The sequence below is a fragment of the Strix aluco genome, chromosome 5, assembly GCF_031877795.1.
Source record: "Strix aluco isolate bStrAlu1 chromosome 5, bStrAlu1.hap1, whole genome shotgun sequence".
Lineage (NCBI taxonomy): Eukaryota > Metazoa > Chordata > Aves > Strigiformes > Strigidae > Strix > Strix aluco.
Window position 1 is genome coordinate 81,361,781 of NC_133935.1, and position 22,725 is coordinate 81,384,505.

The following is a 22,725-nucleotide window of genomic DNA, read 5'->3' on the forward strand; positions in this document are numbered from 1 at the left end:
GGGGGCCAAAAGTCTCCTTTAGAGCATACGGAAAGACTAGATGCACATGTGGAGTAGCTAATTTTAAAACTATGGCATATCCTCCGTTTCCCCTCCTCTCCCCCTTTGCAGAATACCAAAGGGGTTAGGTCACATCCCACAGCAATCACTTGCTATGGTTTCTTTCCCCCCCTCTGTTTTCCTTTATCAAACACATTTCTTTCTTTTCCTCTCTTGTGCTCCCAGGCAGAGATCTTATACACCAGGCTTTAGCCTGGAGCAAATATTGTCTAGTCAAGTTAAATAAAAAAAATACCTTTCCTATAAATGAGGCTTTATAATGGAGATGTTCCCGGTCCCTTGTCAACATCGCTGCAGTGTGTTACCTGGTGTACAGGCAGGCAAAAAAATCACCAAGAGATGATGAGCATAGGGAAACTAGCAGCAAAGGCTGGACACCAAGCAAACAGGCAGGGCAAGAGAGAGGAGGAAAGAAAATCACACTTTGCAGAATGAATAGCTTCTAACAACTTTGAAGGAAGTATTATTATGATTTTATTACCATATTTTATTATGCCACTCTAAAAAACGATGTCCTGAAGAAGCAATTAGGCTGAGAACATGAATTTTGCAGCTGTATTTTCCTGGCCCTCCACCTACCCTCTCAATGAGCTGATGAGGATCCTTGTGCCATTATTGTGACGTACTGCTCATGTTGTGCCCTCCAGTCCTCAAATATCAAATTATGAATGGCGTCAGGATGGAACAGACCTGCAGAAAACTAACCAGCAATTAATATCCCTGCTCCTTGTTCATCCAGGGAGTTAAATCAGAGAAGACATCAAGGCTTTTGGGAAATGGTGGGTTCTCAGTTCTGCTAAACCAGCAGATTTAGGGACTCAGTGCTTGCAAGTCCCTCGTGATGTCAGCTTAAAGTGGGGCTGTCCTGTCTACCCCTCTAAAATGTGCCTCCATGGAACAACTTCTATGTAGGCACTCCCCAGCTGACTCCCATCTGCTCCCTTCAAGTCCTGCTGCTTTTTTGTGCACATTCCTCTGAAGGGAGAATGAAATGAGTGAAAAACAGCACTGACAGGCAGCTGTCTCCAAGGGTGCTTGTTTGCTCTGTGCCTTTGGTAAAAATACTTCCACCTCAGTTTCCCCACCTGTTTATTAAACTTTAGCCCATAGGTGGAAGGAGCACTCATGGGTAAGCTGTTGAAATTTAACTGCATGGATTTTGTGGTGGTTTAACTGAACTACAAAATCCTTGTGTTGATAATGTATTTTTACCCTCACCGGGTAACTCTTTTTAAATTCAGCACACTTCATCATAGATGTTGACAGCACTGAAGTCTCCACCCAGACAGGTTTCTCCTGGGGGAAAATGGGCAGGGAACTCATCTCTTCTCAACACCTGTTTTAGGAAAGGATGTCAGAAGTGAATCTTTGCATCCATAGACTAAAAAGGGTGTTTGGCATCCAGCTCAGATGGAGACAACTGTATTGCATTCTCCTGAGCTTGTTCAGATGAGACCAACCCTTATGAATGCAAGCTCACCAAGAGTTAAAAATATGTCCACACAGGCTGAATCAGACTAATTTTAAATGAGCATTGGTTAATCCATGAAACTTTACAAGATATCACCCCTTAGGTAAATAAGGTGCTTTGCAGACTGTTACATAAGTCTCATATAAAGATTAAGTCCCCTTCTGAGTCCAAAACATGTGTGACTGCACAAGGGCTAGTCAATGAAACAAAAAGATGAAATATTGCACGTGGCAAAGCTGTCTTCTCAGCTGTTCTTTGGGAGTGTTTGAAAGAGTTAAGCCCAATACTGGAATGTCTTGGGAATGTTGGCAGAGGGAGAGTGAGCAGCTTTTTTCCTCCCTCTGGATGGAGTCCCAGGACTGAGCTTGCAAAGTGATGACTTGGATTTGAGTTTGCTTCTTGGTTCTGCAGCAGAGAGCTGGGAAGTGATGCAGTGTAACCAAGAAGCCCTTTGTGAGGGATGTGCAATTGCCTTCCTAACTCAGGAGAGGTATTTTTACCTCTTCCCTTCTCATCCCTGGGTGCAGCAGAACTCGCTTTGAGAAGATAGACGGAGGGAGAAACCACATCCTGAAGGGCGTGTGCGAAGGGAGAAAGACACATCCCTAAACAGTTTATTTTGGCTGCTGGTTTTTGTTGTCGGGTTTGGTTTGGTGGTTTGGTTTTTTTTTTTTTCCTTTCTTTTCCTCCTTCTTCTTTGATGGAAATTGCAGTGACTTTTTAACCTTGCAGTTCATAAGGCGCCTTGGGATTAGCTGATTGCCTCCGAGCAGGGAGTCCGGGGTGTTTCACACGGGGAGCTGGCATGGCTGCTGTGCTCTTTGGCTTTGAGGATCTGCTCTACAGCTGGGACAGCCTGGTGTGGAGCCTGACATCCCGGGCTCTGAGGACTTGCCGCTTTGGAAACCTGAGGGTCCTGCAGCTCATGCTGAAGCCATGGTGCATTTCCAGAGCCGTTTATCAGGTAGGGTTACAAAACACCAGGCCAGACCCTCAAACTCTGGTTCTGAAGAGGGGAAACCCCCCTGGGAGTCATACAGGGTCCTGTCTTGTTCCTGCCAATCGCTTCGGGTCCTATCACAGGCGGTGGGACAGAGGAGACACCAGAGGCAGGGGAGGTCTGGGAGGAGAGACTCAGGTTTTGAGGATGGTGGTGGGTCTCCCATGGCTGAACACAGGTCCAAACTCTCCTTCCCACAGAGCACAGGGGAATAAGTGAATGCAAAATAAGGGTCATTCTGCTATATGCCCTTTCCTTGAGCTTTATACTCATAAGTACAGCCAGTCTTAGCTGTGCTGCATCCTCAAGCTGTCCCTGCGGCTGCACAAGAGTAGTTTATAACTTACCCAGAGGAAAGGACTTCTAAAGACACCTAACCTGTGGAAAAGGGGCAATCATCATGGGTTTTAAACTACAGTAGCACTAGTTAACCCTACTTGACTAGTGCAATGCTTTCTGACTGCTTAGTCTTGCAAAGTCTGAGTCATCTGATTGTCTAAAACTTGGTGTGTGGTTTACGTGGTATAGAGAGGTTTGGGGCTTGGTCGGCTGTCTTCTCTGTAAAGTTATGCTAACTGCTTGCAGCTTGAGGTATAACAATACAGCTCTAACAAACTGTGTGTGTTTCGGAGACTGGCTAAACTGGGTTAAATAAACCGAACATCACAATGAGGGCACTAGAACTGGATGCCACTTTGAATAGCAACTCATTCCAGTCCATAGGCGAGTCCAGGTTGAAATGACACTGCAAACTGACTAGTATCCAGCTCGTGTCCTTTTTTAATCAGCCTTAGACAACTGAGGTTAGACTTTATTCTGCTGCAGGGACAAACCCATTACAATATTTATCAACTTCACATATTTGGCTAATGCCAGACACTGGATTGACTGGTTGAAGTTTGCATTTGGAAAAGGCATTTTCTGCTACTCCCATTTGCTTGGTATTTTGCTTTTTCTGTGCTTTGGAAATCTCCATGTGTGAAGCCAAGTTATACAGAAGAAGCCAGATTACAAGCCTGTAGAAATTGTGTGTTGCTTAGAGGGAAACCAGGACAAGGCTCATAGTAATTTCAGCAAACTTTGAATCAGCTTCAAATGATGCTTGGGTTCCAGCAGACTTCAGGAATAGAATTTATACCCTTCTTTGGAGTTCAGCAGACGTGGGAGGCATGTTTATTTTAACTATTTGTTTTTTCTAGAAGACGCCTGCAGTCAATAACACAAACCCATTGCCCAGAAGGACCCCTCATCCCACTGATTGTCCTGGTGGCCCCCCGGCACGGCTCTGAAACCCCCATGTGCTCCAAGTGAACCAAGCTGCCCTCCCTGGGCTGCACTTGGTCTTGGCCAATGTGAATCTTCAGGTCAGTCTGTGCAGAGGCTGCCTATGCCCCATCCGCTCTCTGCAGCTTGTTTTAGGAGCCTGAATGTGAAACTAATTAGCTGATGTGGGCCTAGGGAAAGGGAGGGGGAAGCAAGAAGTCTCAATGCTGAACCCCCTTTTTACTGTCCACTCATGTAAAACCATCCTCAAAAACTAAGGACTTAGTTTTTAGATGTGTACAGATTCTGATTACAAATAATTTATCCCAGCCTGCGCACCATGCATCGTAGGATGCTACTGCCTGTGATAACTCCTGGGATTGGTGGTCTTTTAACAGATTTACTCTGTGAGCACTGAACACATTCACAAGTGCACTTTTTCCATTACAACATGCACACGTCTTCAGCCATCCCCCATGACATTATATCACATTTCTGACATGTTATTCTCCCTTGTTAGAGTCACCAGGGAAATGGGACTGGCATCGGTGCCTCCCTTCCCATCCATGAGAGCATTGATGCAGCCTGACACTCACAGAACAAGGTGGACCTGAATAGTTTTCCCTTTCTCAGACAGAATCAGTGAACATCTGCAAAAGCTCAGTAAAACCAAGTCACTTTGTTTGTCAATGCCCATGAGCTTCCACTTCTTTGGAGAGGACCCAAAATGGTGGGTCAGGTACCAGCAGAGTTGCTGATGGGTGGAGGTTTGCTTGGGAAAGACATCCCATAGCTCATCACCTCAGAGAGCCAGCAGCAGAGGTATTATCAGTGGCCAGCATGAGCGGATAGCTAACTCTACACTTATGTATATTAACACTAACAGCATTTCCTCCAGTAGCCAGCATTCTCCAATTTAAACACTGATGGGACTGTTTAGTAGAATACTGGTTGGACAGAAATCCTGATGGTTTAATCGCTTCCCAGAGACAGAGACTTCTTCCATTGTTTATTATTTAGATGAGCAAATAAGCTCTTGACCATGCTAGTTTTTGTTGCTGCTATATATTAAACCCGGTTGCTACTACATCTTGAGAGCAAACCAGATCAGCTGTGGGACCTCCACATGGTACCAGAACCCAAAAATCCCTAAAAAGAAACATTAGTCAACTTTGTAAAACTAACCAAAACTTTTTCATACTCCAAAAAGCATGCTTTATGCTTTTTTCTTTGAATTAATCACATCTTGGTGCATCTGTGCTTCCAGAGCCATTTGCTGGCTCACCCTTGGTGAGACTGACTTGGGGGTGAGGACATCACTGGGGAGGACTCAGGTCCTCCTTTGCACCACCAACCAAGACCATGGCTGCTCGAGTATGACACTGACTTTGAGAATTCATTTGTATCCTTTCCCTGGACTGTTGTCTCCACCACACAAACCCTGAAAAACATCCATGGGTTTGGTAATTCCCTTCTACTGTCCCATCTACAAAATACGTAAAAACAAAGCTAATACTGTAGAGAAAGTACAGCCCAGTTTTACTGCCAATGCAACAGGCAATGGGTTCTTGAAAAGAAAAGGAGATCCGGGTATCAACATAATTAGTGTAATTCCCCTCATTTCCGACAAGTGAGACTTTGCTTTCTTGGATCTCAGAAAATCAGCAACAATGCATTAGCAGAGGTAGATGGAATAGTAATTTTCGGGTGATGCTGGCTGTGGTGGTCAGGATGAGATCCCAATGACCTGAGATTTCAGTCTTAAAATCCAAACTGATACAGCAATCAGAAGTGTGGACTTGCTCAGGCTGCACTCTGAGCAGTAGTTGTTATAAAATAGGTTAAAACAATCAAAAATTTTTCCTTTGTTCTTGATATCCAAACTGGCTTTGACTCAGAGATGCTGAGTAACTCCATTTCTCACTGTCTTTAAGCGATGCTGTGGTACTCAGGACATCTGAGAACTAGAGGCTTTTGGTACCCTGAAGCAAGGTACCATCATCTGTTTCAGACTGCATTTCTCTTCCTGCAATTCTCCTGCAAGTCTGCTGTGATTCCCAGGGATACATTTGTCTGCACAGTCTGAACAAACCACTTGCCTTGCTCTGTTTTCAGTGGGGCTAATATTCACCAATTGCTATATTTTAATTGCTATGAACGCTTGCTATGTTTTAATTGTGTTTTGTGATCCATCATGTGGCTTTCTGACTGTATGATCAAAACACATTTGAAAAAGATTAACAAATAATAAACTTCCAGTCAAGGCTTTCAGACAGTCAGTTGTGCGAGATGCCACAGAGCTGTCGGATGTATTTTTACAAATGCCCAGAAGATGTCTGAGTGCTCTGACCTACTAAAAAAAGGGCCCTGTGAACGAACACAGTGACTGCTTTTGCAGAAATACTCACATTTCAAGAAGTACTGGGGGAGGGCTGGTTTATTACGGGATAGGCAGTCAGTTCTTCATTTTAACATCCTGAAGATATTTCACTATTTATTTAATCTCCAAATCCATCAACAAATGTTTTAGTTTCCCAGCTATGTCTGTGCAGTGTCAAAGAACATTAGGCAGCCCAGGACCTACATCTTCAGTAAAAATGTGTTTATGTGTCTGTCTGTTTAAAATCCCACAAATTGTTCCTATCAAGTCAGAGGCAGACCGCTGGTTGCAGAGCAGCCTCTCGAGGAGCTGTAATACCAATCACAAACATTTAATTTCTCACACACTGTACATAGTAGTGCTGTGTACTTTTTGCACACTTCTTTATCCACCAAGTACTTGGAAAGGTGGTTAAGTAATATCATGCCTATTTTACTGCTGTAGAAACTGAGGCAGGGATGGATGAAATGGCTGGCTTCAGGCTATAGACACAAGTGCAGAATTGTCACCAACACCTCATCACTCCCCATATATCCGGTTATAAGCAATGGGATTAAGAAAGGAGGCGGGCTGTAGCATTTAGAGACTGGATGTTAACCTAAAATGAGGAAGAGAAAAGAGCTTTTGCCGTGCTGGCAGGAGGATAAAGGCCCAAGGAGCAATGGCAGGAACCAATGCAAAAGCCAAGGTCCTGTGATAGTGGGAAGGATATCTGGGGGCTTTGGGCACCCCCAGCCCTGGGAGGGACATAGCTGCTGTTCAAGTTGCAGATCCCAGCTCACTAACTGGTTTTCAGCTGTGAAAAATCACCTGTGACTCTTGGTCCCTTAGTATTGAGGGTGTTTTTGCGGCGCTTTAACTGCCTCTTGGGCCAGAGCTGGCAGGTATCACAGACCAGAAGGTGGTTTTTCTATGTACACACAGATGTACTCAGCCATGTGAGCCCCAAACCGTGTCCTCCTCGGGCCTTACTTGGGCTACTTCGTTCCCCTTATTTTCCAGATCCTGCAATTTTATTTTCCCTGAGAACAATGCATCTCAGGTGTGTTTCCCACACAGTGTCCACTGCTGACAATGGGGTGCTAATGGGTTTTCACCCAGCTGCCATGGGTACTGGAGACCTGAGTTGAAGGGCCTTGGGGCTTCTCCTCCATTCACCTGCGGGATTGCTAGCACTCTGCTGGGTATTGCATCAATAAAGGGACAGCCTGTTATCCACTTCACAAGTGGCTCTGAGACATCCCCACAACACCATGTACCCTATCAGGAATGTGGTCTTCCTCCTCATAAAGGAGCCATTTGGGAAATCCATTCTCGTTTCAGCATCATTCCTCACCCTGCTTGCCTTGAAGACATCTTATTATGTCTAAGCATAATTAGGGATTCAGGAGCAAAAGCAGCATTTTGCAAGCCTGTCCTGCTGCAGTAAAAGGCTGTGCAAATCATTGTTGGGCAAGAGGGAGGAAGGAAAGTGCTGAAATTTTAAACACATCATTTCAGATTGGTAAAACTTCCAGGTTTTGATTTATAGCTTCATCACCAAGTAGATTAATGTGGAATTCAAACTCAACCAGCTCTTTGCTTTCCTTTCAGGCCTGATGTATTAGCATTTCCCATTAATCTAGACAGCTCCGGCATGATGAAGGCTGAGGAAACAAGGGATTAGGCATGTGGGAGTGTTGGGTGGGCAGGAGAAAAGAGCCAACAAAATTCACTTTAGCTAACTAGCTAAAGTAGAGAGCATGGGACCTTATTCAGGTCTCAGGTTGTAGCTGAAGCTGTTTCTGACTCCCTTGAACTCAGCAAATCCTTTCTCTTCTGGTCTTGGGCAGAGGCCATTTCAGTGGGATTGTTAATTCCCAATAATAAGGACAACAGTGGATGAGGGTACTGGTGCCACCCGTAGAGCTACACTTGCAGGACTCTTTGCTGGCAGCTGCTCTGTCCTCAGAGCATTGTGATGCCCTGATATAGCCGGTGTTCAAGAGGCTTCAGGCCCCCTAAAACCATCCCATGGGGTATCATAGCAGGGTCAGGCCCCTCCAAGCTTGCAGCGTGCCCAATTCCCACTTTAGTGGGAGGCAACTGTGACTTTCTTCCCTGGCACTATTTTCTGAGCTAGTCCACAGGCTCTGGAGCAGCCCTGGAGACTTCTCAAACTTTATTGCTACATATTTAAGCATTTATGAGACTTGAACTGCTTCCCTTAAAAAAAAAAACAACAACAGCAACTGACACAAATCTCAAAAAAAAGAGGAAAATAACCCTCCACCCAAAAGCCCCAGAGTTGCAGAAAGGGCTAATGAACCTCACATGTTTCTGAAAGCCTCTCAGGAGCTTTTGGCTTGCAGAGTTTCTCACCCCATCTTCATTACAGGCAGAAGGAAAGAAGGTTAGACAGGCAGGGAAGGGGAGAGAAAACACAAACATTAAAAATTCATCTTTGCCAGAAAACATATCCAAACAGACAGAAAAAAAAATAAATCAGCCTATGGAGGAACTTAAGCCGTTTCTACTCGAGTTGTCTATGGAGTAAGCACAAAAGGTGTTCAATAAGTTCCCATTCCCAAGTATTTTTACAACACACTGTAAAATTGCCCTGAACATTTGTTACAGACTTCCTCTGCTTTTCTAGAGCTGGAAAGGGCCAGGGTGATCTGGTAGGATCCATGCCGCTGCCACCAGCCCCACCGTAGCCCCACAGAGAATTGACATCAGTGAAGAGGATGTCAAAATGTTAACACCATAAAATAGCCAGCTAGACTCTCCATCCTTTTGTCAGGCAAAAGGGCAATAGCAGCCAGGTTCAGGTAAAGCTAGAGGGCTACCTGGGATGTCTTGCCCAGTGCCAAGGATTCAAGGTAAAATGTCATGGTGGAGCTCACCAGAGGAGCACAAAGGGCTTACACACCTGGAAAGTTTGGCGCAATAACCCTTTTGCCCCTTGGACAGTCATGGGCACCTACTCCCCTCAGCAGCTTGTGGGGTCTCATCTCTCCTTCCACTGCCCCAAGGCAGCTGTGGGTCAGGGCAAGAGGCATAAAGATTTTCTGGAGGGCAGAGACAAGCACCAAAGGTGTGCTGGGCAATAGTGGAACCTGAACCATTAAATCATCTCAGGGGTTACTGTGCTGCCTTCCTGTTAAAGCTAACATGGAGCTGCACCAGGCTGGGGCTTGCACTCACTAATTATTTAACAAACACAACAATGAAGTGCTTTCCATGTGCTGTAGCAAATTGTCCAGTTCTGCTAGAAAATGAGGTAGAGTTTAAACACACATTGACCCTCCTGTCTTTACATGAATTTTTAGGGATGGTAGAAGGAGATTGAGTGGTCAAGTCTCATGACTGAGCTTTTTTTCATTCAAGAAATACAGCAGCCTTTTAAAAGGGAATGTATACTTGTCGTTGTTTTGCTCCTGTGTGGATTTTTCCAACCTGCCTCCCTGTGAGAAATATTCAATCTCCAGTACTACTCTGTTCGTGAGAAAGGACTCTGGCTGCCCCGGTTATGAACATGGGCAAAGACTTTCATGGCTTTAATTCTAGCCCACTAATAAATGGGTTAGGATTACCAGTGCAGCTTATATAGGCCACCAGCCAAGAAGCAAACACAAGTGATGCTGAATTGTTTCTACCCCAGGATGGATTTGAATATGTCCCAAAGCGGAGTTCTCTTGAAGTCCACCACCAATGACTCGGGCATTCCTGCCCCTGTCTTTGCTTTTAGTCGCAAAGGATGAAAACTGTGCTGTCCACAAGGAATACAAACTGTCTGAAAGGAGACAATCCCCAGCAGCTCACCCTGTTTATAACAGAAATGCAGCTACCAGCAAGACAGGGGAAACACTGTTTGATCCCCTGGGTTTGCAGAAGCCAGGTCTGAACTGCTTCTTCCTAGGCTTAACTATTTTCTACTCAGTGTCTTGAAACATGAGATCGGATGCATCTCATGTTCCTTTAGTTATCAAAAATTAGGCATTTCATCTATACTGGCTCCCCCCCAAGATGGGTATCTTGGTACAAGTCACTCTCTGGTGATGCCTACCCCTTTGCGCTGAAACCAGAAAGAGCTGAGACTGCTAAACTCAACTAGATGCCAAAGTATTAAAGTCCTGTGAGGTAGAGTTCAGTCATGCTGTTCTGATTAAATATATGTCATCCAAGGCCTGGGTGGAAAATGCTGGAAGCCCTCGGGAAGGTAAGCAGCCTTCAGTACAGAGTGCCCAGCAACCTTGCACCTCGAGTCATCCAGTTTCAACTGCTGAAATTGGTACAGCATACTCTGTAAAGGGACAGGGCCCCAGGAACCTGCTTTCAGTAAAGAGTTTTGTCTTTCCCAGAGAGACATTTGTGAACAATTCAATCCTCTAAAGTAATTGAAACCGGCGGCAAGTTTTGCCTGAAGAATTTTTGCTCAATTCAACCCCTTCTCCCTCAAAGAGAAATCCATCCTGAATATATGGCTCAGAGTAGTCACAGAACAGGTCCACTCCCATCAGGCTTTCATGTGTTTCTTCTCTTATATAAAATAAGATGATCATGGGAAAAACCTGCTTTTCCCTTCTCTGTTGGCCACATGCCTTTGTTGCTCCACCAAAGGCTTTGTGCACTGGATGCCATTTCTTTCCGATGTTCTCCTGGAGCAAAGGTGGAGCTGACTAGTGTCATTGATGTGATGATGCCCTAACTGTTTGCAGCTGCATCTAAGATGTTGCCATGAATCATCGGAACTCTTGCAGAAACTCTCTTCACATCCAACCAACAGCATCCAATTGTTTAGACAAAAACAGTCGCTCTTGGGCATGGGAGCTTTGGGGAAAAACAAGCCCAAATTACGCACTTGAAAGATGACGCTCATGTGATAGCAAAAAAGAACAGAACAAAGGCTTTGAATGCCATCCAGGTCTCAGTACCAGAAAGCATTGAAGTTGGGGTATGTCCTGCCTCTCCTTCCTTCCTTCCATCCCTCCCAGGTTGGATTTGAGGACGATATTAACTCTGTGCACCTTTGGCACCTGCAAGTGGCTGCAGCAAGTTTTTTTACCAACATTTTCACATGAATTACTTCTGAAGTTTAAATATAAAGAGCCATTTCTAGTGTCCACTCATTTTGATTCATCTATAACACTCTTAATTTAAATCTCCTGTGCACTGCATACATCCACGTGAGCTCGTTGCAGAGGAGGGTTGTTGTTTTCCTAAATTGGAAGCTTATGGGCCCAAGCTGGAGGGAAATTGTCATGGGATTTCAAACCCTGCCTTTTTCCTTCCTCTTCTTTCAGTTTGGGAGGGTTTTTTTTTAACCATGTGAGTCCACTGAGGACTCCAAAACAGCTGACAAAGCATAGCTTCAGGCCGGTCCTATTCCCCACTCCTGGAGAAGAGCTCCGCATGACAGCCAGTGCTAAGTCTCAAATACAAAAAGTTATACAAGGTCAAATTCCTCCGTGCTGTGAAGTTCCATCTGGCACCCCAATGGGGGATTAGTGTCTGTCCGGCACCTGGCAGGAGTCACCCAATGTCTGCAGCATTGCATAACTTGCAAACCCCATTGCGTGCAATTACTTTCTAACTTCACTAGTCACTGAGCTGCTGGAGCTGTTGGCCCCTGGGACTCCAGAGGCCCTCGTAAAGCTCCGGGAGGGCAGGAATGTGGGTTTTACAGTCATTGCAAACCCGCTTTGCTCCATTTCTGTGGGGCCCGATCTCAACCACTGCTTGCTTAGGAGCTTAACACGCTTGTATGGTCACTTCCATGCTGGTAAAGAGGCAGCTCATGATGAAGAGAGATCTGTTTGAGGGCTAGAAATTTTTATGTTACTGTAAGTTTCTGTACTTGGGTTGACCTCTGCTTTTTATTTTTTTTTAATTGTTTTCTTAAGACTCTTTAGAGCCCCACAGCCACAGGATCCTAGAGTCATGCGGGTCCTCATGTATGTAGCCACAGCTGAGACAACAACTTTGAGTATCAGCAGGACTAGCAACTGAGCTGGGCTTTGCAAAACCTCAGGCAATCAGTCAGGGGTTTTGCAAAACTAGACTGCAAATGAGAAAAGGTTTGCACCAGACTAATTATATCAGAGCAGCCACTGGGATGAGGAGGTAGGGAAAAAGGAAAGGGAATAAACAGCACAGGGGTTGGATAATTTCTAATTAAAGTGAGAATAGAGTCACTGTTCATCTTAGAAAAGAGAGGTTCTGGGAAGTTCACTGCACTGCATATTCTCGGGCATTCATCATCTGAAATGTCTCTTAATTGCCACTATTATATCATATCACAAACATTCACGTAATTTATCAGTCATAACCTCCTACAAAGAGATTCTTTCATTCAAGTTGTTTTCATAGAAATCTTTTCCCCTTGGATCCCAGTCCTGTAACACACTCAGACCAGGAATCTGGAAGTGGGACTTTTTTTCCTTCTTTTTTCTAAACTGCAGATGTTGCTTTACAGAAAATATGTTTCAGTAAAGGACTGTATCCCATTTTGAACTTCTTTCCTCTTTGTCCCAAGATAATCAGTTCTTAACAGCTCTTCTTCCTCTTATGGTAAAAGCTGAAATGTAAATATTCAGGATGTCCTAAGTGTCAGGAGCCAGCCAAGCCCTGCTAGCCCAGACGAAGGGTCCCCGGCAAGGGGCTGCCTTAAACACTTGGCTCAGCCAACAGACTGTATTTATAATGTAAACTCCCCTTGTCAGTTCCAAACTCCTGGCTCCAGTTTTAGAAAATTTAACATTTCTAGGGATTGTATTTTCCCACCACTTAGTCAAGAGCTGAAATTTTTCCTCTCAGAAAATACACTTGCATGTCAAAGGCCAACGGCCTAAAAAATATCAGTAGTTTCACAGCCTAAATATAGCACAGGACTGAAATCCTGAATTCCTGCGAAGGAGCCAGTGTAAACAGCCATCGTCTGTGCAACCGGGGGGTGGGCTGCAGCCCAGGGCTTTTTCTTTACGTTATCACACGCCGCAGAGCCTGGATGTCTCGACATGGGTGAGGAACCCTTTGTGTAGGGACCTCCTGGCCAAAGCCCTTCCCATCTATGGGCTTTATCATCCAGCATCAGCAAAGGGCTGGAGTCACTCCAGTCTAAAGATGCTGCCCTTCTGCTGGCTTACACCCACTTGCCATAAAGGTTAGTTGTGTGGTCTTGATGTGGAAAGTCCCAGGTTCAAGCGTTGCCATTGACTTTGCCAAGAAGCCGTGTCGCAGTTATAAGTCATGAGGACAATCCCCCTCATGACCACCAAACCAGCCAGAAATGATTAAGCCTTGATCCATCATTAAGTGACACTGATAAACACCGGCTCCAAGAAGTAATACACTGCCATCCCCTGAGTGGAATTCCCAGCCACACCACTTTATAATAGCAAAACTAATCACATATTTATCTGTGGATGCTTTAAAAAGCACAGGCTGATTCCTGTGATTCACCTCATCTTACAGTTCATACGTAAAGCAGATCAGAAGTCTCTCTTGCCAATGGTGTTGATAGCTGGGGGTGACTAGGAAAGATGGACCCATCTGCCCTGTAAAGGGCTGGAATTGCCCAGAACCATCTCCCACCCACTCCATCTTCAGCCTGGACTGGAATCTATTATTTATTAATACACATGGGTAATGTCTTAACCATTATCTGTGGATGCGGAAGGCATGATAGCCATTAGAGCTTCCTCCCCCTCTCGCATGGGGAGGGTTGGAAGTAAATGAAACCCGGCCAAGAAAATACAGCAGGGAATACGGTGTGCACAGTGTTGAAATGGTTTGTGAATGCTCAAGGGTGGGCAGAGGTAATTTTTGTAGGAGCTGATAACCTCACCCCTTTTCATTTCACTAACCAGACTCTCAGTGGATCTCATTATCCTGGAAGTCATTCAAGAGCCTCCTGCTCTTCTAACAGGGCTCCAGACACCTTGCAGGTCTCCAGTGATTAATTGCTATTAATATAGGCCAGCCATGAGATTTCTCAGTGGAGCATTTGCTTCCATGTCTCACAAGTTTCTTAGGGATAAGTGTATCTGGATGGCCTCTTGGGATTTTCCTTTTTTTCAAAGGAAAGGTCTTCTACAAAGCTTTCTGTTCACGTGCATCGTTTCCCAGGACATGCTGTCCCTCTTTCATTCTTAGCCACTATTTGCTCTGGTCATGTAAAGGAGTGCCTGGTGCAACCAGGCTCCTGTCTGAGTGGCTGGTATGAGAACTGGGCAGGGTGACAGACCCAAAGTGAGGCCTGTGGCCTTGAAGAGCTGTACTGCCCTTGAAATACTGTGTATCTGCTCTCTTACAAATTCAGGCAGACCTGCTTCCCTTCCATCTGCTGTTTCTCCCCTTGCTTTTCAGTATTTTTTGCTCTGGCTGTTCTTGCCAGGAGTTGCACCCCCATTTCCATCCTATCTCCTGTTCATAAGCAAATTAAAGTGCTTGCAGATGACACTGCTTCTGGCTCCGCTGAGGCAAAACCCAAATGCCGCTTATGATGCCAAGCGCTGCTTCACATGTCCATGGTGTACCCCAGGAGTGAGTGCAGCTGAGTGACTGAGCATTGTGCATGAGAGCTGCTGTGAAGTGCAGGACGTTATTTGAAGAAGACTCCTATCTTAGTCATCACTGACCTGATTTTGATCACCCATCAATATACTCGTCCTTTTTATGTCAAACTACCCAGAAAGTCTTCATACAAAATGAAACACACTCAGAAAAAATACTCTGAAGGGATTTTGCTGGGCCATTTGACTGTTTGGGAAATCTGCAGAATCACTAATCATTTGACAGTTTTGTAGCTATGAAAATAAAGGGAGTTTTAAATTAGTGCCATTACAGCAGTGTGAAGTTTGGAGACAGGCTGGGACAAAGCGGGATCTCAAATCAGCAGTTCTTCTGATACTGTTTTGGACTGGAGGAGGCTTTGGAGGGGTAGTTGAATGCTGGGAAGTGATGCATAAGCCACTTCATTTTGGAGGGACGAGGGAAAAGACAGAAATTAGCAATGTTAATTTAACAGGTGACATATGCCTTGGGTCCGTTGCCCTGACCTGAGACAAGGACACCTGGCTCTGCACCAAGCTTTCCCAGGGGGACTGTAGGACCTTGGTATCTTGAATGACCTTTGCCTCCTGGGTGTCGGTGTTTCCTCCTCCCATTGTTCAGACCTGCTTTGGGACAGTCTGAATTTATAACGGTGCCCTTCACAAGAGGCTTCAGCCAAGTATTGTATACATGCTGCAACATGCATAATAAACAGATATCATAATGAGAGAGAGTGCAGTCATTCAGCACAGAGTTCGTACGGGCAATACAATCTGCATCATAGAATCACAGAATCATAGAATGGTTTGGAAGGGACCTTTAAAGATCATCTAGTTCCAACCCCCCTGCAATGAGCAGGGACATCTTCAACTAGATCAGGTTGCTCAGAGCCCCGTCCAACCTGGCCTTGAATGTTTCCACAAATGGGGCATTTACCACCTCTCTGGGCAACCTGTTCTAGTGTTTCATCACCCTCATCATAAAAACTTTCTTCCTTTTACCTAGTCAGAATCTTCCCTCTTCTAGTTTAAATCCATTATCCCTTGTCCTATCACTACAGGCCCTACTAAAAAGTCTGTCCCCATCTTTCTTATGAGCCCCCTTTAAGTATTGAAAGGCCACAAAGTCATTCAGCACTGAATTCATACATGCAATACAGTCTGCGTCATGGGCTCTCATCTTACAAATGGCTTCCACACCATGGGCTGGTAGAAGTGAAGGTCACTGTGCAGGGTTGAGGCCATACATCAGGAGGCAGAGCTGGACTAATGACCTTTTTCTCTGCACAAAACATACAGCAGGACCCAGTGTGGAAGTGGGGGTAGGTGTGAGATGGGCACCACTGCTGAGGCAGGGCAGCCCGCTGCAACTGGCTGATGGCCTGAGCTGCTCAGGCTTTCTTGCACAAGCAAGCAAAATTCCCCTTTCCAGGATCTTTTGCATCCCTTGAACTTGAGTTTTTGACAGAAATCCAAAGAGCAGTGAAAATCCAACAAACCTCTTTGTTGCCTGATCTCAGGCAGTGGTAGGACTGATAAAGATCTTTCAAAGAGCTAAAGCTTTCATTACAAAAAGAATCAAAGATTTTTTTTTTCTTTCCCCATTTTTAGAGAACTGTCCCTGGTTTGTTTGGGTTTTCCTTCCCTTTCATGAGCTTGAGTATCTGGAGATGAAAGGTGTCGTAACCCATCACCAAATGGCTCAGCAAAACAGCATTAAACACATGCTGTTTGACAGCAGAAACCCAAATCAGTCACTAGCGCTGGAAGTTAACTGAGTCAGAAGTCTTCTGTCGCCTTCAGTCTTCCTGTGTGTGAGGTCAGGAGTACATGAGAGGACTTGGACAACAGGTTCCCTCTCTCAAAGCACAATATTTACCAGCAAAACATCTAACCCAGAGGATGTGGACAAGCACAGGAGTGAGGAATTAGAAGGCACGAAGCTGTGATGCACAGTACCACCTAGTGACAGAGCCCAGCTACATAAGAAGGGCAACCCCACTTCTGCAAAGTTCACGGTCTGCTTCCCCACCCGATCTTTAATCCTCTTTCCCAGCTGCACCACGTGCACTACTGTCTCCTGCGGGTGAAGGGACAGCACCATTCGAGCAACCCTGATTTTTTTCCTCCTTCTCATGATTTCCTTTTTGCAAAGCAGACTCAGAGATTGTGATAGACAGGACTTCTTGTGTCTGGCAAGAAGCAGCTGACAGATGCCGTTTTGTTTGCTACGTGGGGTGTGCAGGTTGAGCTCGGCGCACATCGCCTGCTGAATCACCCACGAGGAATTCCTCAGTGCATTGTGCAGACAGGGAAAGGAAAAATGCAAGGTCCAGTGAGTAATGCAGCCTTTCAGGGCATCTGAAATGAAAAGAAATGCCACAGACTTGTTTCATTTGTAGCTATGATGTGAAAGAGCAGTGTGATGGGCTCTGCTCAAGAGAAGGCTTGTAACCTTTTCCATTAATTTCTTTTCAAATAATTGCTTATTGAAGGCTAAGCTGCTTTTTAGAACCCTTAGAGGCTGAGTGTGTCTTTGTCCTTTTTTTATTATTATTGCTGCTTCTCTCCCTTGCTCTCTTTCAAGAGAAAGCAGTTACTGTATGTACATGGGTGGTGTTTTTCTCTCTGTGACTATCTGAGATCCCAGCATCGAGATGGAAATTTTGTCACCTTCTGGCAACGGTGGGATTGCATAGAACAAAGTGAATTAAAAGAAATCCAGATCTGTAGAATTTCCTGATACTCCAGGCCACAGATACACCCATGATCCAAGCAGCCGGGCTTAAAAGGATTTGATTTCTTCTCCTCATGAAGGTCCATTTACACATATTCTTGAGCGAGAGCTAAAAGGCTCCACTCAGTCTCCGTGTGTGGGTGAGTGAGCTGAGGCAACTCGGTGTCTGGGTACCGTCCCGCAGCTTGTGGGAGGCAGCAAAAGAGCATTGCACCTCCCTGCGAGGCCCCACGCACATTTAAGGCTTCTGCATACAGCTTTCAATGTTTTTCATGGATTACAGTTGGGCTGGAAGGCGTTGGAGCCACCACTACACCCTGTGATTTGCGTGAACAGACAGGAGGGGTGTATGCATAAGGTTAGTGTTAGGGTAGCCTTTTCTTCCTCTTACTCAGGAAAAGCTCCCCAGGGAAAGGATATTCAGACCCTCTTCTGGACCTCAGCTAGAAGCTGCGCTAGTTGATAGGCAGCCCCTTGCTTGTACACCAGGCAAGCTGAGGTGGTTCTCAGAGGGTTTAAATCAATATCCCTTCCCTGACTTCAGTGGAAGTCTTCCTCTAAAGACTGACTGGGAACCCGAACCCCAGCACTGCACTCTCTTCGGTCACTAAAATTTACTAAATCACCTGAATGCAAAAAAATAGCATATTTGTCTGGGCCACCAGCATGATTCTGTCCTGAAAAAGTAATACACAGCCACTGAGCACACTGCTCCCAACAAGAGCACTTGCTCACTACCAGCCAAGGGATGAGGCCGTCTCATGCACACGGCCATCCCATGGTCAATACTCCATTTCCAGAAGTATTTCTTCCTAGGTTTATCCTTCTTGAGTTTATTGCTTTTTTCTTTCCCACAATCTGTGGTGCTGTGTCCAGCTCCCAAGCGCGGCAGCCACAGAGAAGCTCCTGCAGCTGGGTAAACACGCCTGAGTGAATAGGTCCCTTCACAATGGAGTCACCAGGAAATCCAAACACTGTAAAGGCCAACAATTCAGTGGGGACATAATCATGTCATTATGAGACATGCTCCTCCCAAGCACCAGGAAAACACAGCCTGAATGCTGCCTAGCAGTTGCACGTCAAACAATAAGTTTTCTACCCCACAGGTCTCCGGGAGTAGCTCTTCCCCTCTTGTCTTCTTTCAATCATTCATGGTGGTGAGGAGGAAGATGAGTTTCTGCAGAGAGATATTAGGATCTCCCCTCCCACCCAGGATGTTTCAGCTACAACAGACTGCACCAGTCTCATTCTCCCTGCAGGCCTGACGTTGGTCTGGGGAAAGGATGGAGGGATAATAAATGGGGAAATATTAAAAGGCTAAATTCTGTCCATGGTTATGCAGGGCTAAATGTGAATTATGACAGTGAGCTTACTGCTGATTTACACTGGACTGAGGGAGAGCAGGGTCAGATCAGCTGCTTCCACAGGCATAGGGTTATATGGGCTCTTAGGCACCAGGGTGAGGAGCAGAGGCAGAGGAGTCTCCATCCCCCCTACACTTTCCCTGGTATGTTGCAATGGGTGTTGGAAACACAATGCCATTTACTTCAGTCTGCACATTTGTCTAGTGGCTTAGCCCACTGTGGTGTCTTCTGGCTCTTGGACTTGTTGCTTGGACCCATACAAGCTCCCTTTTCCCTGGATCCACTAATCCTATATATTTTCCTGAAATGCAATGGGTTAATATGCAAAGCAACTCACATTAATCTCCATCCATTGCCGTAAGGCAAACTTTTCCTTGCTGTAAATTGCAAATTTTACCAGGATCTGACCTTGAACTCAGAAGCCAATATAATATATGATGATATGGGCAAACTGGCTATGAGTCTCAAGTGAGCATATACCAAGCCAAATCGTGAAGACAAGAATTAGGCAGCTTTATACTAACAGAGGAGCTGGCTCACTGTGTTATTGGCATACGTGAAAATTAATCATATCCTGCAACAACGTTCACAGGATGCGTTTGATTTATTACTAATCCTGTACACTCTTGCAGCTGCTGATCTGCTGCCAGAGGGTATCGTAATGATGCAGCTGGCACCCCTGTTGCGATGGCCATCAACATAGCCAACGGCACGCGTTGGATCAGTCGTCTTCAGCAATACTATTGCATTTGCTACCTGAGCTGAAAAACTGAGCCTTATCCTTATAAGGATATCCTTATAAGAATATATATTCTTACACAAGGATAAGAATGTATAATGTGCACAGACGTTTATAAAATCTAAAATATTTTAAAATATTCAAATCTGAAGCACAAAACTGATTTTGGCTCAGACTACAGGAGTTTCTATCACCATGCTAGGCAGTCAGCGGCAGAGGTGTGTGGGGAAGCTGTGCATCACCCTGAGGCCAAGACAGTTTGTGATCAAGAATGGAAAGACACAGTTACTGCAGTGCTGCCTTCCCAAAACACAGCTGACCTTCCCGAGATTAGACCACAGAAAGAGGAGGTGGAAGAAATTAAATTCTCATTCTCGGTGTGTTTCTTGCCTGGTTTTGAACCTGAGCCCTGCCTGGTATAAGGCATTTCAGATTTTAAAATGCACCACCAAATGTTTGGAGCAATTGAAACACATTGCCTTTACTGTAATAGTATTTATATTACATGTTTCTCTTAAGCTTTAAAAAAACTTGCAAATTAAAGATTTTTTATTTTTATTTTTTAGGGAAAGTCAAAATAGTTTGTTAGGAATTTTCCCACTTTTTCACCACTATGACTTGTAGCAAAACATGAGTTCGCAGGGCATTTTGGCATGAGTGCTTTCTCTGCCAAAAAACTGCTTTCATCAACATTTTCTAGTTTACCAGAACAGCATCTTTGCCCAGGGGCTGCCCATGCAGACAGCATTTAATGTGTCTGCTGACCAGGAAAGGGCTGTGTCCATCCTCACTCACACCAACAGTCTCATTAGAGGTACTCCTGGTGAGAGATTAGATTTATGCAGCTCAGCTCGTTCCCCATGGAAAAGCCTGTTTTGTGCAGACCAGGAGATTCTCATTTTCAGAACAAGAGTGATGTATTTCCAAAGGTGAAGGTGAAATGAGAGGTGAAGATGATAGCTGCTCAGGAGGGTCCCATTGAGCTCAAGGCTGAGTCAGAAGTCTTTACTTCGCTAGAATGTATAGTCATGTCATGAGTTGGGCCTTGCTTTAATTTCCTCAAAATCAGGGATTTAGCGGTAGGGCTGGTTTAAACGTGCATAACCCATAGCCTTGGACATCAAGATATAACCTGTGTTTTTAACACAGAGAGAGCATTTTTGCTTGACAGCCCCATCTTCTTCCACTCTGGCCAATAAAGCAGGGGAAAAGTGGTGCACAGCAGAAGACCCCTGCATCATCTGGGGATCCTTCCCCAGGGCACGCTCCTCCTCAGGCACAGGCAGGACATCTGTCACCCAACGTGGGTGACCCTAGGGCAGAGAGCCCGGTCAGATGTCACCCAGTCTGGCTGCTAATTATCCCGTAGGGAAAGGGAGATGGCTGCACAAATTGTGAAACATGAGGGCTGTCAGCATCAGAGGGGATTCACACTGGGGATGACAGGCATGACCTGCTTTTCCTGCTTTGTTTATTTATTTGGTGACATGCTGTCATTCAGTGAATAATCTGGAGTTTTTCTCTCAGGCGTTTCTCCCTTGTTCCTTCAGTACTTGAGGATAACCATGGTGGGGATGAGGACAGACAACCCGCTCCCTGACTCTGGCAGTACTCAGTGATGTCCCCATTATACTGGGGGCAACCAAATGAAAAGAGTGCAGCACATGGATCCCAAAATCCTGAGAAAAGACTAGGGATTTCCCATCCTCCTCAGGGGAGAGCAATGAGGAGTCCCATCCCACTCTCCTCCATCATTTCTTGAACTAACTTCCAGCAGAGCAGCCGCTGCATCCCATTCATCCCCATACAGCCAGCAGTGTGAGCTCCATGTGGTGCTCACCAGGAAGGGCTTCTCCCACATCGCCGCCTGCTTTTCATTACTCACCTCTGTTTAACAATGTAGAGGGCAGGGAAGGAGCAGTCTCACAACTTTAAACGCCCCAAACACAACCTGTTGCAGCTAAGCAATTCTAGTCATCTTGGATGCATAGGGACTGATTAAACTGTGAGGGTACATAATGCAGAGCACCTTCAGGATTGCCTTCAAAATTGCTTCAGCACAGCCATCCACTAGTACTGGTTCTCACCGAAATGCATCCCCCATTAAAGCAACAACTATACATTGAATTTGCACATAGGGATATGCATATGTATGGGAAAGAGTCCATAAAACAAGCAAACTGCCAGCCTTCTTGCAGCAAACTGTTTTTATTCTGTGTGCACATTCAAGGAGAGGAAGGTGGGTTCTGAATTGGGACATTTCTTGTGCCAAGAACAGAGATACCAGTCCAAGTGGAAAGAAAGTGAATTCAAACACTTAAAAAAAGTTGTTGGTTTCTCAGCAGCTGGACTTCATAATCTAGTGGCACATCACCTCCGAATGAGTTGCCTCAAGGTCACTGCAACCCTTAGTCTCTCTCTGGGCTGAACCAAGACCTGTCTTCTGTGCGCCTAATGGTGTGTGATGTTCAGCCACAAGCTCTCTCAGCAGAGCACCAGGGCAGCATTAAGCACCATTTTGAATGAGATGTTTAGACATGGGGACATTCAGGCCTCCCTTAACTGATTTCCAAACCAAAGCCTACCAAGTTCAGCAGGAGTCTTGCTCTCACCCCTTTTTGCTCCTCAAGCTGTCTGTTGATAATTATAAATCATAATTACAGAATTATAATGATAAGCCAATGATAAAAGCAAGGCATCTTTTCAAAATCACTTAATAGAAAGAGAAGTGTGAGCGTTCGCTAAATACATGCTTTTCCAAACTGATTTTGACAGCCTCTCCTCTGCTGACAGCACCTCACATCTGCCATACCAAGCACAACAGCAACCCTGGTACAGGTCACTACCTGCACAATGGTTGTTTTACTACACTGCCTGTCTTACAGTGGGGTTCAGCGAAGTGCAAAGGCACCAGCCATGGGTCCCACCCTGCATGACTGCAGAGCTGGGTCTGCTCTGAGCATTTTGCAGGTGTATGACAACAGAGGGCACAAGTCCTGTGCATTTTCAAGACAAGCGAGCCTGCGCTCTTTGCTCTTGTCCAGAGCAGCCACCTCTATAAAAGCTCCTGACAGGTAGGCAATGAGCTGGGCAATGGCCTCATTCCCATCAAACTCTTGTTCTCCTCAACATACATACCTCAAGCATTCTGCTTTTTTCTTATTTGCACACAAAGTC

The 22,725-nt window shown here is 45.3% G+C and overlaps 1 protein-coding gene across 4 annotated transcripts in view; it reads left to right on the top strand.

Annotated features, from left to right (window-relative positions):
* FRMD4A (FERM domain containing 4A) overlaps positions 1-22,725 on the top strand; it is a 287,750-nt gene that overhangs the window by 97,227 nt on the left and 167,798 nt on the right. The window contains exon 1 of one of the 4 annotated variants that reach the window (XM_074827962.1): positions 2,083-2,495. The exons of 2 other annotated variants lie outside the window; for them this stretch is intronic. In XM_074827962.1, the coding sequence (XP_074684063.1) occupies positions 2,337-2,495 (159 nt within the window). In that variant the 5' untranslated portion in view covers positions 2,083-2,336. Of the gene's footprint in view, positions 1-2,082; positions 2,496-22,725 lie in introns of those variants that run through there. One more of the 4 variants, XM_074827961.1, reaches the window with a different exon arrangement.